This window comes from Microchirus variegatus (genome assembly GCF_963457635.1).
Source record: "Microchirus variegatus genome assembly, chromosome: 22".
Taxonomy (NCBI): Eukaryota; Metazoa; Chordata; class Actinopteri; order Pleuronectiformes; family Soleidae; genus Microchirus; species Microchirus variegatus.
The window spans coordinates 3,949,364-3,966,255 of NC_139823.1; the positions used below are offsets into that span (position 1 = coordinate 3,949,364).

Consider the following 16,892-nt stretch of genomic DNA (forward strand, 5'->3'; position numbering starts at 1 on the left):
TACGCCATTCTGATCTTTGAGTTAATTTAGAAAAAGACAACATTTTTGCTGGATATTTGTGTGAAAGTACTAAATATTCAGTTATGAACAGTAAACTAGTGGCAAAGTCACAGGTAGAAATGAACATCGACATTATCATGAGATGGATATTTTATGGATACATTCTTCATAAACATAGTACAATTTTGGCAAAAACTGTGGCAAAATCAGTGGAGCTTTCTCTCAAACAAAGATATTCCCTGAAATATATGACCTCCTATATGACTATTGTTATAATGCTACAATGAGTATTATGTCTCCATGTTGACACAACTGTATCACAACAGTTCTGCAGAATTATCATCAATACCCCTGTTTTGTGCATGACTAGTGGCCTTTGATGCATGATATTTTCTTTCTATACACTAAATGACAATTATATAGCATTGAACAGAGAGTTTAGCCATCTTTTGTGATCAGATTTATATCCCCAATTTCTGTGGACTTTCATCAGCGCATTCTGGGCAATGTTTTAAATATATTTCCTTTTTTTCAACTGTTTTGGAATATGTGATGATATGACATCGATTGGCTGTGTATTTAGACATTTGATGTCATTCACCTGATGCATTATCCATAAACTCTCACCATGGTGACGTATCAATAGCTCACCTATAGTTTTGGGGTAGTGCAGTACATGGATAAGATGTTTCCTTTTGTTTTGATAAACACAAAAGTTTGATAGTATATAGGGGGGAAAAACATGATTAAAGTGTGTAGTGAATCAAATCACATCTAAGCTTTTATCCGCTTCTCAAACATCTTAGCCTTGGTGTATCCACAAACCACTTTACTGAGTTTTACTGAGAAGACTACAATATGGTGCTTATATAATGGTATTGTTCAGAGTTATGTTGTCATAAAACATACTTGTGACATGTTTCTGTGCGTGAGTGCCAATACCTTGAAATTGTAGTGACCCCCCCATCCAAAAAAAGACAAAGGATCAGTCAGGATCAGTGCGCTCATTTTTAGTATTCCACAATTTTGTAGATTTGTAACTTTTTAAAACGGTTTTAATTGCTAAATCAACAAAATACACTTAAGAGTGTGTACAAAATAATCTTGTTTTCCCTTTTCAAAACTTCTTTTTCTATGCGATAATTTTCAATAACGCTAAGAATCCACATCCACAGTAGCTGTGTGAGCGTATGTTTGTACAAAGTGGTGCTTTGTTTTAATGTGTAAACATCAGTGTGATAATATGTTCACAACATGGATGTGCATTAACCATGTTCACCTAATCTGGTGTGTTGCATGCTAACATATCACAGAACGCAAAATCCAACTGGAGCTGATGGAATATAATTTAAACTTTTTAGGGTTTCATTTATAAACCAACATTGATATTTTAATGGTGGTAGAGGAACATTTTGGTGTTCAACAAAGTATTTGAACAACTTATCCTATATTTCATATACTATATCTCATCAATGGTGTACCAAGTGAAATGGCTCACATCACAATTAGCAATGGTTGGTAAGGTAACAACATCACCCTCCCTGAAGTTCTCGTCCACATTGTGTTTTGTTTCATATTTTGCAGCAGGATAATTTTTTACACCTTTGCCTATTACTGACAAATCACCACTTGATTGTATTTACAACACCTGATGTAAATTAAAGGTGGACGACAGTCAGAAATGCTGTATTCTAAAACAAACAAAAAATATGGTAGCATCATATCGGAAAGTGCAGCCTCCATTCACTCAAGACAAATCCAAATATCACTTTTTTTAAGCTATCAGCTCTTTTATTTTTAAGCGTATAGAGGATAAATATGTACGTGTGTGACTGGACAATTGATTTGAAAATATTTTTTCAACATATTTTTATTAAACTGAGTTTGGAAAGAGCAAGTCTGAAGCACAACGTAATAATACAAGATTTAATTTTGCGTAGTATACAAACATAAAGGTCAAAGCCTTTCCGCTCTCATTTAAACAGCCATTATAATGGCATTATTGTATTTTTATTTCTGCGCTCGTTAATAAATCCAAGGAAAGGTCAGGTGCATTTACAGGTCATAAATGTGCATTTACATGCTTAGATGGATGTGTCATTTTTAAGCACTGACTCCATTTTGGCTTAAACATTGTCCGATTAAAAACAAAAGTGAACTGGACACAGGAGAGCTCTATTCTCAAAGCACGATGTTATACATGTGCATGATTAAATCTCTACATTATTGATATAACACATATTTGTGATTGTACGTTGATGGACAAATTGTCTTATGGGTTGCTTGCATAGTCTTTAAATTTATATTTACAGAAAAAAAAATCACTTGGAACCCAGCCTCATTAAAACAATACACTTGGGAAAGCTTCACAACCTATTGACTGCAGCTCAGAACACTGCAGAATTGAAAATAATTGAAAAATATTTGAATGCTCTCTCACGATAAAACATAATGAGCAAAATCCTGGAATAATTATCTATTTTAAAACCAAAAACAAACAAAATCTTTAGTAATTTGCATATATTTTATTTGAGGTGTTAAGTTCTGATGTAAGTGACAGTTGTGGTACTATTTCACAAGACCCCTTTATATTCTTCATTACAAAAAAAATACTAAAATTGTTTTATTGTTAAAAGTTAAATGAATGGGGGAAATAATATAAAATAATGCACACACATTTTATTTTGGAATTTTGCGCTTTTTTGGGGTAGAATAAGTAATTGAAAACCAATAAAGCAGAATAAATAAAGTTTATAATAATAATAGAATATTAATACTATTGCTATGTGTTTCAGAAACTGTAGAGGAATAAACAATCTATAGTGCCACCTTAACCATATCCGCAGCTAAGGACCCTGCAAAGAACGAGTCTTTAAGCCAATAAAAGCAATTTCCAAAGATAATTGAGAACACGTTTCAATACATATGCATGAAAAAAGGATTTTCCATGCCACCGCCTCATATGCTCATGTAATTGATTGAGGGGATGACCCGTTATATTAAATGTTATTTGAGAACCATCAAAACGCGCAAAATTGCAAATTGCCCAGCTTGTATCTGAATTAATACCCCATTCATCATCATTATGAGTTGATAAGTTAATTTAACCATTTCATTCTGTCTTAATGAGCTATAGTTGAATTAATGTCATGTAATATATGAAAGTAACATTTGAACGGAGGCAATGATTTGAGACAAACCGAGCAGTGACTACTTTAGAAGCATAATGGCGGCATAAATCTCCTCAGACTGCAGTTGATGTTGCTTGTTCTCTTTTTTATTTTTTTTTATTTTTATTTTTTAAAAGAAAAGGTTTTGAGCGAAGTGATCTGCTGTGGTCTGTGGTGGCGTGGGGTTGCATTTTGATTGAGCGAGTCAATGCGTTGATGGAACAGCTGGTGTGTCAGTTGTAAACATGGCTGCATGAGATTCAAATGTGCAGGACGATATGTTTTTTTTGGGGGTTTTTTTGAGCTGAGCCATGTTCCAGTCCTAACATCTCACAGTTGTGGAATGGAGGTCATGCACATTTTAGACTCTGTGTGGTGGTTCTTCGTCGCTTGTTTGGTAGCTGGCTCACTGGCTGCCAGTCCTTCATGTGCAGCTGAGTGGCTGCATTTGTCCATCTCGGTGTGTGTGCATGTGTGTGTGCGTGTGTGTGCGATGTCTACGAGTTCCACCTTAAATGCATTTTGGCCCCGCTTGCTCCCTGTAGTTTAGGTTTTTTTGTCCTCCCACAGCAGCTGTCACCCCGCATTACTCGCAGTCAGCTAAATGAAACATTATTCTAAACATATGCATCGTAATCAGTCCGGTCACACTTACAAGAACACGCGTTAATAAGGCAATCAATCACTCTGGAACAAGCAAGTTGTTCTGTAACAGCTCATAAACAGTGTGTAATGAAGAATTGGAGGTTAGCGTGACACAGCGCTGATCAGATAATCAATGTCAAAGATGCGATGAATGTCAGTAAATGTAGTTTTCATGTCGTTTCTATAAAATCCTCAATTTACAACAAGCAGTTCAATTACCCTGAAAATACAGTCAATTAAGTAGGGGTGATTGGACAGTAGGGGCAGGATCATCGATCTTTGCATTTCTATCTCGCTGGTGGACATTTAATTTGGTTTTTCTATTAGCACCGAAATAAAGAAAATATAAAATGTATTAAACAACCCCAAAGATTTATTTTCTTGTCAAAAACCATTCAGTGAAGGTGACAGACAGTCCTCTGCATTATGATGAATTCTTTTTTCAGTCTTGCACATTGGATACAAAACTAATCTTGTTATTGTGGGCAGTGTTTTTCTGGCCTCTTGTCTTTTCCTCTTCGCACCTCCATCTATCTCGCCGCCTTTGTTGTATGGGTTGCAACCCTCACTTTTGTAAAGAGCAAGGAAACATGGCGATATATCACGCCCATATTTGCTGCCCTAATCCTATTTCTATAATGGGGACGTTCAAAAAAGCAACTTATCTTGAAGTCTCTCGGGGCCACTCTGGTGGAGGCTATATTTTAACCAAGTGCAATTAACGACAGTATCAGCTTGTATCATTTAGAGCTAATGTAAAAATAATGGTAAATTATAGGGCCGGAATGACCCGTGATGGCAGGCCTCATATTCCCCGTAGCTTTGCACATTTTTTTTCTCCTTTTCTTTATTATTATTAATAAATTAATGTTAGACTCAGTGTTTTCTCTGGAAATGGTGTCAGTGCACTAAATGAGCAGGTGTTCCCATTGTCGTTGGAGGAAAAATATAATATAAATGTAAAAAGCCCAAAATGTGTAAACATTTTTTTTTATTTTCCAACAACAAACACGATCAATAAATAACATGATTTACATTTCATATTGCACATTTTTTTTCCAAGTTAAAATATTTAAATTCATACAGTCATTTAAATACAGAGATATAGAGTTATAACAGAGACTCGAGGGACATAAGGCCAATACTGTTTCCATCATTTAGTTTCAGTGCTCATTCATCAGCCCTTTTTTAAAGCCTCTTTTGAGTGGACAGTATAAACAAATCTTCTCCATCTCCATAATTCAGTCTTAATTCCCCCCCCTCTACGAAATACAAATCATGAATTTGGACCAGTGGTGATTTTACAGGCCAATTCGTAGGCTGTTACAGTGTACATCCAGTGTTTTTGAACAATAATAATAATTTAAAAAAAAAAAAATAATAAAAAAAACATTCAGCAAGTCACACGAAATAAATAAACAAACAATAATAAAAGTGTTCAAAATAGCCTATCATCCACAGTTCAGGGATCGATAATTTAGTTTTGCACCTTTTTTATAATCAGTAGGAATATCCATGGCAATTGCAAAATATCTCACAATTTACAGTTTTATAATTAACATATTGGTGATGTCCCAACAGGAACGAATAAAATAGCACGCAGCCATTTTTTTTTTTACAGCAGGCGCAGACAGATTGTAAAGCCAGACTATTCTCTCTGAACTTTCGCTTTGCTGGCTGCTCAGCCCCGTCACTGTGCTGAGTGAAAAAGCTCCTACAGGGATTACACATATGAAAATACTGGGTTTGATATAATGAGCCTCAGCCATGTAAATAAAGAGGATGGTCAATGTATCATAGACTTTCCCATTACCAGAGAGAGCACATTTTGAGGCAGCCTTTATAGGCTGCTGCGTATATGATATATTTTAGCCTTCCATGTGTCAGATATTATCTTTATACAGTGCATTTGTGTGTACCAGGACTGTCGCCTTGTTCCGGGTCTTTTGTATGTCTAATGACTTCCCTCCGCGGGTTGTTAGCACTTGACAGCGGGTCTCAAAACGAGGAACTTTCTTCCAGTCGTGTATTCAAAGGAGCTCCATCTAGGTACATGATTGGCAATTTTTGTCATGATCCTCTCATTATTAACATAAAAATTGACAACGAAAGACGCGGTGCAAAATTATATGCGCCTTCCAGCTGATTAGGAGTGTCCCCACAGAGCAGAGGCAGGGTGTTGGAGAAGCTATTGCTGCCAAAATCACAGTCTATTAGGCCTTATAGTGAAGAAAGATATGCTGCTGGGCACAAAAGCAGGACCTTGTGCTATCTATATTTAGACAGTATAATTAGCCCACGTTTGTGTCTTTTAAACAAGAGAAGTGAAGGTGTGTAGCCAGGGCTGGATTTGAGCCGCAGACATGATGTAGAATGTGACCCAGTGTCTGTCCATTATAAATTAAATGTGTGTAAAAACGGCCAAAACAAAGAACATCCACTTGAAATCTTGATCGAGGCATGGGGACTGTATGAGTACACTGTTATTATTATTATTTTTTTCCAAATACGCATCCAGCACAGTCCATTTAAAAATTGGTTCACTGGCACAAACACAACGGCACAAGCCTTTAGAAAAGTCTTAATGGGCTGCAAAAAAATCTAGGTGATTAGCTATTATTGTCTCTTTTTTTTTTTATTATAAAGTGTTATTTTGAACTGGAATCAGATTTTTAAAAGAAATACATTTCCGTGTTTGTGTGTGTGTGGAATGCTTCACCCAGGTGTGACATTTAAAGTACAGGCTTAGTTCCCCTATAAAGTAGGGCTATACAGAGCACAATAAGAAAGTGTGTGGTGTTGGCTGCGTTGATCTTTCGTTGAGTTATCTGTTCAGTGAAGTCTCTTCTCGTTGGTCTGGTGACGGGACTGAAGTCTTGCTGAGAACAGCTGCAGAATACGGCAAAAATCCACTCTCGGATCTTTGGCCTGAAGCTGTGCAGGTAAAGTCAGCGCTCGCGCTCCTGGCGCCCAGCGCGCTCGCCGCCTGGCTGCTGTGGCAGCTGAGGCAGGAGCAAGGCCCCGCGGCGGACGGCGCGCTCACCGCTGCTGCCGCTGCAGCGGCCGCCGCCGCCGCCGATGCCGCCGCGGAGCTGTTCAGGCCTGCGGGCGACTGGTAGAGTCCCGGGTGCCTGAAGCTGCAGAGAAGCTCCGGCCGCGAGTAAGGATGGGAGAGAGCACGGAAGGTGTCTAAAGGACGGATGGATGTGGCGAAAGGTGACGAGGCGGCGCCGGTGGCGGCGGCTGCGGCCGCTGCTGCTGTGACGCCGACGTGCGGGTAGTAATGTAGAGGCATGTGCGAATGGAAAGGGTAAGGGAGACTTCCTGTTGCCGCCGCGTGCGTCATCATGTAAGTGTAGAAGCTGGGGTCTGCGGGATGAGGCCAAGACATCGCCAAACGCTGCCTTTTGTCCTTCATGCGCCTGTTCTGGAACCACACCTGCACACACACAGTCAAAACAAGGCCCATATTGAAGCTGCCATGTTGTTTCCAAGCCCTACATTTAAACCTGAGAAGAGAGCGTCTGCTCACACACACTCTTCACCCTGCACTCATATTAAACATGTTTTATAAATACATGAAAACCACCTGTCCTCTCATGCTACTGGAGCACAAATAAACAACTTCAGTCAGCAATATTTGACGCCTTTCTTTATATATTATTTTTACTTTAATACCCATACATGTCAATAAATAAATTGCAGCCTCTACACAACAAATTAATTTATTACTGTCTTGTAAATTGGCCCAAAATTTAAAGTACCATTCTGTGCGCAAAAATAAATCAAACCTTTCTTGAGCAGATTTGTTTTCCCCACAGTGTAATTATAATATTTTTCCCCCTTTTTCCCCCCCCTCTCTGCACGTGCACACCATGGACACATCAGTGGGCAGCAATAATGAAGATTAATCCGCAGCTCGTACCTTAATTGTAGTTTCGGGCAGATTCAGCGCTGCGGCTAATTCACATCGTCGTGGTCTGGAGACGTAATTTTCCCTGTAAAACTCTTTCTCCAGGCGTCCGATTTGTTCCCGAGTGAAAGCAGTCCGATAGCGTCTGACCTGGTCGCTATTTGAATTGTTCGATCCTCCCGTGGAATTACCGTTCATGTTCGAGAGGGAGCTTGAGCTCGTGTTGGACGTGGCTGAATTACTGTCTGAAAAACCTAGGAATAAAAACAAAATAAAGCAAAAAAAAAAAAAAGAAGAAGCAGATTGTTATTGAAATGGAAAATATCGAAATAAAATACACGAGTCTGCCTGTGGTGTATTTCACGGTCAGTAATAATAATAACAAAACGAATGCAATACAATATATAATTTCAATCAGTATTTGTTCAGCTATAATAACATACTATTAATTATAATACTAATAACAACAACAATACGCTTTATTTCTACATTTAGATGGCGATAATGAGTGGCGCAAAAATGATAATATTATCCGCTACAAAATATCGTCACATAAATAAATAAAAAAAATAAAGGAAACATGGAGTGAAATAATCCAACCGACCTTTGTTGTTTTCCTTGTGCTGACTCGGGGAGCGGTGAGCGGGGCATCCCACCTCCACATCACTGTTAATATCTGATTCTTGCGAAACTTCGGAGTAAAGGCTCATTTTCTTCCTGCTCTCTGACGAGGAAATTTCCGCCGACGAGGTGTTGTCGCTGCTGTGGTGCTGCGTGCCGAAAAGACTGTCGATTTCAAACTTGCCCTTGGTCGGGATGTCCCCAAGATTTCCATGGAGAGAAGCCGAAGTTATTCTCGGGCTTAGGCGTCCGCTGTGCTGGGAGTTTTCCAGGGCCTCCAGCACTGAGTTTCCAGGCGTGTCTGCGTGTCTCTTCCCTGCGACGGGACTGTGCAGACTTCTCTCCATCAATATCATCTCTTTTCTTATCCTCTCCATCATTAAGCTGTGCAAGACAAGGAGGGGAAGAAAACACACGCACGCACACACACACCACACACACACACGCAAGCACACACACACGCACACACACCACCACCACCACTCCACAAACACACCCACACCCACAACACTTGTCCAGGAGGCTGGAGCAGCAATGAGTTGTATCGGAGCTTAAATCCGCATGCAACTCAGCAACTGTCTCTAAATAACTGCCTCTAAAGCTTTTTATAAGCAAGACGCCAGAATGAAAGAATCTGAATGCAATCGACAAGCGACTGCTGCTCAGGATGAGACGCGCATCCTCCCCGGTACATGCAGCAGCAGCAGCAGCAGCAGCAGCAGCAGCAAACTGTCATTCATCAAAAGTGGTTGCTGTTCGTTGTTAAAATGCTCGGCTGACGTTGCTCCAATGATCATTTATTGTAACAGGTTTATAAGCAAATAAATAGGAGAGGGCTGTCACTTGATGATGGAGGCGGCCTTCGGTCAGACGAATAATATCCAAGTGGAGAGGAGAGGAGTGAGGAGAGGAGTGAGAGGAGGAGAGGAGTGAGGAGCTTGTCCCTGGGCTGATCTGACTCTGTTTCAGATTGCTCTTTGGGTTTGGCCTCTTGGGTGAAATTGACAGTCTGATTAATAAAATGAGCGCTGCAACATTTCCCTCTTCATTTAGGAATATTATTATGCCTTTGATTCTCTATTGTTTTCCCTCCCCTCTGTTCACCCTCCCTCTACGCTAATCTTTTCGTCTTTTATTTATTCCCCTTATTTCACATTTCCTCACATTTCCGCGATTTATTCACTAAGCTGTTAAAGTGTAAGTTTGGAATAAAAATATTAAAAAAAAATAATTCCCGCAGATTTTATTTTTTCCATGTTGATTTTGTATTTCTTTCTTTTTTTGTGCAGTTTGTTTTTATTTTTTTTTATTTTCCTCCACTCTGGGCTTTATTCGTCAAAATCACATTGTGATGTGGTGATAATGCGAGCATTATTACACACTTCCAGGCGACAGCACACGTTTGTATTTTTAATGGGTATGGAAATAGCCACGTGTTAAAGCAACTACAGGTCAGTAAAGTGTTTTTTTTTTATATAAAAACAACAAACAATCGGTCTATATCTATAAGTTGTTGTTTTTATGATTGACTTTTTTTTTTATTAAAACGAATAAGGTCATTCGAATTTACATTTCGGATTGCATTTTCATAATTGTACTTTTTTTTGTCACTTAAAAAATAAAAAAATAAAAATAAAAATCCTACAAAACCAAACGTCTCCTCGGCCTCCGTCACTCTCTGTGTCCCACGTGATCATTTAGGTAATGAGTCTAGTTAACGGAAATAACTAGTTCACGTTTCTGCAGCCGGTTAATTGTAACAGAGACTCGGATGTGTAAAGACATAACAGCCATGCATGGACTCCTGTTTGTGAAGAGACTATGAGACTGTGCGTCCTCTGGCGCCTCCTGCAGGCTGAAATATGAATTGTTGTCATTGTCAGTTCGAGTGAATGAATGTTGAATGAAGTCCTGACTTGTGTCTGACCTGAGCGCTGTTCATCTCACGAATATCTGATAAGAAATACATGATGGAAATAGTTTAATAAAGTTAAGTTTGGTCAAAAGTTTTAGAGCAGCTGTACAGATGAGCAGAATTTCAACAAGAAATGTTAGGAATATGTTATGAAAGTGTTCAAATAAAGTGGCTGAAGTCATATTTTCGCCTGCAAAAACTCTATGGAACTAAGTTTAATATATTTCAGCTCACTTTGTCATGTTTAAAAGTTTTTATAAAGCAGATTTTCTTCATACAGCTTATGAAAAGACCAATTAATACTGTTTTCACTATATAATGCTAAATGCATCCATGAGTTTGTTATTGAAAAGATGTTATTTTGCTTTCTTTAGAGTTTAAGGAATTTTATTTCAACATAAGTTAATGTGCATATGTGCTGGATTACTTGTGCATACGCGTAATCTCTATTACATTTAATCGTATGAAATAATTTTGCATAGCAGATTCTTGAGTTGTTAAAGTATAGACTTTTGGAATTCTGTTTGACTTGTGTCAGAATCTTGCGTGTTCATTGTGTCTCATATCTTGCTTGGCTCTTGTCTTTCCTCCGCAGCTTTGATTTCATTATTCTGAAGTACATTGTCAGTGCAATACAGCACAGTTCAATCAATATTGGCACTTTTTATAGATACAAATGTACTCTTCAAAACATAAAACAGGATTATATGAAAAAACAAACAAGTGTTCTCAATAAAAGTAGATTAAAATAAACATTGCATAAGAACAATCAGTAAGAAATCAGTGAACAATCAGTGACAGAGTAATTGAACCTGAACAAGAAATTGAGTTGAAAGCCTCTACTTCACTTTTGAGAGTGTGATTTTGTGTATCCTGACTCACTGTCACACTCTTCTGTCTTATTGGGACACTTGAATAATGTTTGCAGTCACACCTGTGGTTGTGACAAGTGAAAGAAAAGAAAAAAATAGTGTGACGTAGGAAAAAGTCTTTCAGTGTCAGAAGAGGGATACTTGTTAGAGAAACTCAAATCCCCACAGCCCATCCCTCCTTCACCATATTAGAGCTGCCGTCTTAACACGCTCTCGTCTCGTACAGAGACCCTCAGCGTTCTTCACAGGCGGAATTGTGCCGTGGATTCGTCATAAGCTCTTCAGATGAGACGTTCTCTTAAACTGAGACGCAATATATTAGGTCGGAACAGTTCAGGCTTGCAAATATTTTTACCTGCTGTGTAGGGCCAATGAATTCTGGGGTTATTTTTAAATGTCTCCTCACTCTGTTGGCTTATAAAGTCTACATTTTGTTAAAATGCAGGGGTGGAAATCACAGGGTTTGTTATGCGTCACAATTACCACATTTCCCTGTGATATAGTTGCAGTTTCTTCCAGGTGAGAGGTGAATGATTTAACAAACAGTCTAGTCAATTAACTCTTAGAATACAGTGGTATTTCAGCTGCTTTTTTCCATGATGTTAAAACATACAGTATAAACAAAGGCTATTAGAATGTCCAACATAGTGTCTTATATCCTTTTTTTCACTAAAAAATCGGGTTGAATTTGGGAAATTTGGAAATGGGTCACAATCACAGGCTAATTTTTATGAACAAAAAGGGGAAAAAATGTCTATTTTGTGATTTCTGCTCAAGTATTGTTACTTTATAACTACTCAAAATGGGATATAAAATGAATCATAACTTTGACTCAACAATACATAAGAACATTATTTTTTTTAAAGCCTGACGATGTGACCTAAACACACACTCCCAGGATGTCCATATAAGGAGTTGTGTATTATTCAATGGGTGCACCTATTGAGCACTAAGGGTTAAACGTTATTGAACACCAAAAGGACCAGTGTTGTTCATATGGATTTTTTAAAACCATAAAATACAATCAAATAATACAATGTATAAATGTTTCTTGCATCTTCTGTTAAATGTATGTCTTAACTTGGTAAATGGTCTTTATTTCACTCGTTTTGATGACGGCTCAAAGCACAATCATAGTGACTCTGTTCTATATGGTGCTTTTTTTTCTAAATCACACATCAATCACACACTGCTGCTGGTGCCACAGCTTAGAGGAGCAATTCAGTGCTACATTAGAACATTAGATATTCATTTATTAGTCCCACAAACAAAGCAATGATACATCAGTTAAGATAATAAAACTTAAACATGCATTGTACACATCAGGGTGCATTAATATTAAATATTAGAAGTCATACAAATAGAATATATATACAATATTTAGTCCATACAGCATGGGCAGATGATATACACGAACAGTGAGACATGCAGATTAGAACCACTGACACTTTGATTAGTGAGCAGCTATTGACCATCTATATTCATGTGTAAATGTTTTTGCAATGATTCAGCTAATTCCCAACATGCTTAGCAATACTGTCAGAAACGATTAATTAAGTGGCAGGTTAAAAAAGAAATACATAACTCAGGACAGTAAGATCCCCAAAAACAACACCATCCTCAATATTGTGCACATCATAACAACGATGCAATAACATCATTATAACATCAGCTGAGGCTGGACAAACAAGCATCAACCATCATAACTAGACTTGAACTGGCTGTAAAACAAACATTTCTTTATATACTGACACAATATCTTTATTTATACGAGTCTCTGGTCTAGACCCCTGGCCCTGCTGGTGATTCTAGACTTTAATCTTATGTAGATGGTATCATGACTTCAGCTCATGGAGCCAAGAGGAAGAATGAATCCTTAATGCATCAAAGTGAACTTATTCTCCAAAAACCCTCTGCTCGTCATGGGGTCGTCAATGTTACCTCCCTGATTCTTTATAGTATTCTCATTGTTTTGAATTTTGTATTTTTACTGCTTGTATATTATTTGTTGTTAACCATGTACTGTAAGGTGACCTTGAGTTTTTTGAAAGGTCCCCATGAGTTAAAGGCATTATTAATATTAGGAAAAAAAACTCCTGTAAAAGTCCCACATCTTAGTCACTCTTCAGCTCATACTTTTAAGGATATGGGACAATATCATGAATTTACAATCAACCCTATACCCACATTCATGTGTTACTTAGGTTTTAAAGCTATTTAGATTATTGGGACATCCCACCTGTAATCTAAACGTTTGCAATGCATACAAAAAATGCTGAGTTCATGATGGCAATTTCTGTCACACTGTAGTACTTTAAATGTTAGTGCTTCCCTTTGCTCTCAGACAGTAAATCACATCTTTGTGACATGAAATGCAAGAGCAAAGTTTTCTAGATTTAGCTATGGTTCACTGATCTCATGTTTATGAAACCTGTTTGATACAATGTTTAGCATTAGTCTGCTGGGATTATTCATGAGAAGATGAGTAAACTGTGGCAACAGTGAGCAGTGAAGATGGTCAGTGACAATAGTGAGACTGATGTGCTTAAACCATGACTGAGGCTGGGTCCATGATAACTGATATGTGGATTATGAATTAAATCCCAGTTTCATCTGAACAGATTATTTTAAAGTCGTCCTTTGAGCAGTGGTGCTGAGTCTGTGTCCACTTCACCCTAATATTTCTGATCTTCTGCTGCTCTCTTCAATCAGTCTCATTTTGTTCATTGTGAGATTCTATGGAGGGAGTTGTAAAGAGTGGATATCTGACTACCTGCTGCTGCTGCTGTTGCTGTGGATTTAGTGTGAGCTTCCATGAACAACATGCTGGTGTGAGTCCTGCAGTGATAATCTCTGGAATCTGGGGAAAAAAATATCAAAGATGAAGTAGGAGAAATGAGTCAAGAAGAAAATGACTTTTGCATGGGATTATTTTTTATTTCAGTAAACCGCGCATGCACACATGACATGATCATAAGGTTTTAGATCTAGTGTTGCACTGAGATGCGATTGATGGTTGCATGAACCAGTCACATGACCATCTGCTTTCACCTCTGTCCAACTGCATCAGTGCTCTGTGCTCAAACACAAACCTCTACCTAAAAACTCAGGAGTGAGGTTATTAGAAATAAATACATTAATTAATCAAGTGAGAAATAAAACGCACATCACCTCTAATAAGTGGTAACTGACTCTGCACGTTTAATCAGTTTGTGGTTTGTAACACTGCAAGTTCTTTTGCAGGTTATTCTTCTGAATCATTATCCGTATCAGTTTTATTAATTCATTCATGGTTATTAATCAACAGCTCTTATCATAATCAACTATCTGGTTTTAGTATTATTTAAAAAAGAAAAAGAAAAAAAAAGAAGCTTTTTAAATGTGGATATGTTCTGGTTTTGTTGCTGCTTTTTTTCAAGTCCTTTGAGGACAACAACAATAATAATCAACAGATCAATTAAATAATAATAATAATTAAAGAATAAATCCACTTTGCTGAGGTTGTATTTAGTGAGCCCAGTTGTTTTTTCGTCACCTCTGATCCAAGAAGACATGAACAAAGTGTTGAGTTGTCATATTAGCTGTTACTTTTTAGACCCAGTGCACCCAGTGTTGGGCCTTTTTCAGCTGCAGACTTATTTCCTTAACTAAGACAGCCATCTAGTGGCAGGATTTTGTAAATGCAACCAACTGAACCACAGTGACAGGGACCAGCAGCACATCTGCTTTCAGCCACCATGTTTGAAACACACGGCCCCCTTTTTACTAAAAAGAATGAGTCAAACAGTTGAATGCAGATGTGTTTAGTTTGACATGCTGTTGGTTAAAGAAAATACATTCCATGTCCAAAAGTCAGTGGTTTAAAACATAGCACCAAGTCCCACAGACATTATTTATAGTTGGAACTTGTGGTTACACGCTGCTTGTTATAAGCACGCAATCGAATTGTTAAATGGAATAGTCCAGTTTATAGGTGTTGTTGTTTTAAAAAAAAAAAAAAAAAATTTGGGCCAAATCGGTCAATATTGATGTTCCTGTAGCTGTGTTCAACTTTATGTCTCTGATCTGTCACTGAAGTAGAAGTAATAACAGGTTACCACTGAAAAACACTGTGGCATGGCAGTTTGGAATTATAAGATGCTTTTTATTCAATCAATCAATCAATAAATCAATTATCCTTCAATTTTCTACCACTTTATCCTCCACATGAGGGTCGCAGACTTTATTTATATAGCATACACAATAGCACAAAGTGCTTTTTGGAATAAAGGCACATTAAAGGAGGAGAGGAAAACAGAGGGATCATTTCCATTATAACGATTCTCTTCACTCTATTTTACTCAAGGATAAAAATGAATATGATAAGCTATTAAAGTCCAGTTAATTTGAATATAATTTGTTTCTTCTGCAGCTGCTTCAGGCTTCAACAGGGATGACTTAGCAAAGCCTTATTCTTTCCAAACACACACTATTCAAATTCCACTTCTACTAATGAATAATAGATACTTTATTTCGATAAAGAGTCACTTGGATGTGTTTTTGTTTAAAATGAGCTAGTTTATGATGATAACTGTATCATGGAAAATGGGATACGTCTTTGCAACCACGTGGCATTAGTACAGTTTTCCTGGATTTGTTTTAGACTCTATTTTTAAAAACGTGATTTCTCGTCCAGTTAATAAAATATCAGCACGTTGTTGTTTAATCTGTAAAACTACATCTTTAATGTGTTTTCTTTCTTCCTCAAACCGTGTCTCCATACTCGAGAAAAACACTGATCAAAGCCATGGGCCTTCGCCTCCGCATTTAATTTGCAACTTTGAGGCTTCACATTCTCCTGTTTTTGTTTTCTCTCCTCTGACTAAAAACAACAATTTTTTTTGTCTAAACCTCATCTTTGTCATTTTAGATCATACCATTTTCGATGCCGCCGTTATCCGTGGGGCAAACACAGCTTCAATGTCGCGGTTTCTAATTAAAATTCCACTGAGAAATGGATAAACGAGCCACTGCAGTTGAACCAAACGGTATATTCTATCTATAAATTCAGCAATGGAAACAGTTGTGTAGTTTGTTACCTGTGAATAGATCTGCATGAAAGACATCCAGGACCTCAGATGTTCCTTTTGCGCATGGAGGACATAAATATGAAGACAGAAAACCATCTGATATGTATCTCCCACTCAAACATATGAGTGTGATTTGCCTCCTGTCTACTGTCTGCACTAAACACCTCGGAGAGCAGAAATCCGTCGTTTAGCCTTCATCCTGTGTGAAAACACACTTTCCATCGACTCGATAATCTGTGGAGATTTCAACACTTGGGAGGATTCCAGGCTACATGTTTTTTTTTTTTTCTTCTCAGCCCAAAGAACTTGAACGAGGGAAGCAGCAAGTTTATTACCAAGGACAATAGACGGCGGATAGCTTCCTTCAAAGGGCCTGGGAAAACAGTCAGACTGAGGAGCTCCTCAATTTGGCTCCTGCATGACGCACTAAACGTGAAGGACGAAGAGCAGTAAAAGACACTAAAAAGCCTACACTAAAACTTGTCATTTTCTAATTGTGGGAGTCTGTGTCTGCTCTTGGAGGAAGAAGAAGAAGGAAACTTTTCCACATTTTTATTTCAATTCTTTTAAACAGAAAGTTTTTTTTTTTTTTTTTTTTTTATATTTGGCTAGATTTGTCCTGTAAGAGCCGTGCGCAGTTGGTTGATAACGCATCACTATTTATTACTGGTATTTTGCATTTATAGT

At 37.8% G+C, this 16,892-nt stretch overlaps 1 protein-coding gene across 1 annotated transcript; it reads right to left on the minus strand.

Moving 5' to 3' along the window:
- Positions 1-6,639: 6,639 nt before the first annotated feature.
- On the minus strand, positions 6,640-8,729 carry evx2 (even-skipped homeobox 2; the record flags this gene model as incomplete). The annotated part of the gene is made up of 3 exons (XM_083908364.1): positions 6,640-7,254; positions 7,741-7,982; positions 8,333-8,729. The coding sequence occupies 3 exons, from the start codon at positions 8,727-8,729 to the stop codon at positions 6,640-6,642; spliced, it is 1,254 nt and encodes a 417-aa protein (XP_083764490.1).
- Positions 8,730-16,892: the final 8,163 nt, after the last annotated feature.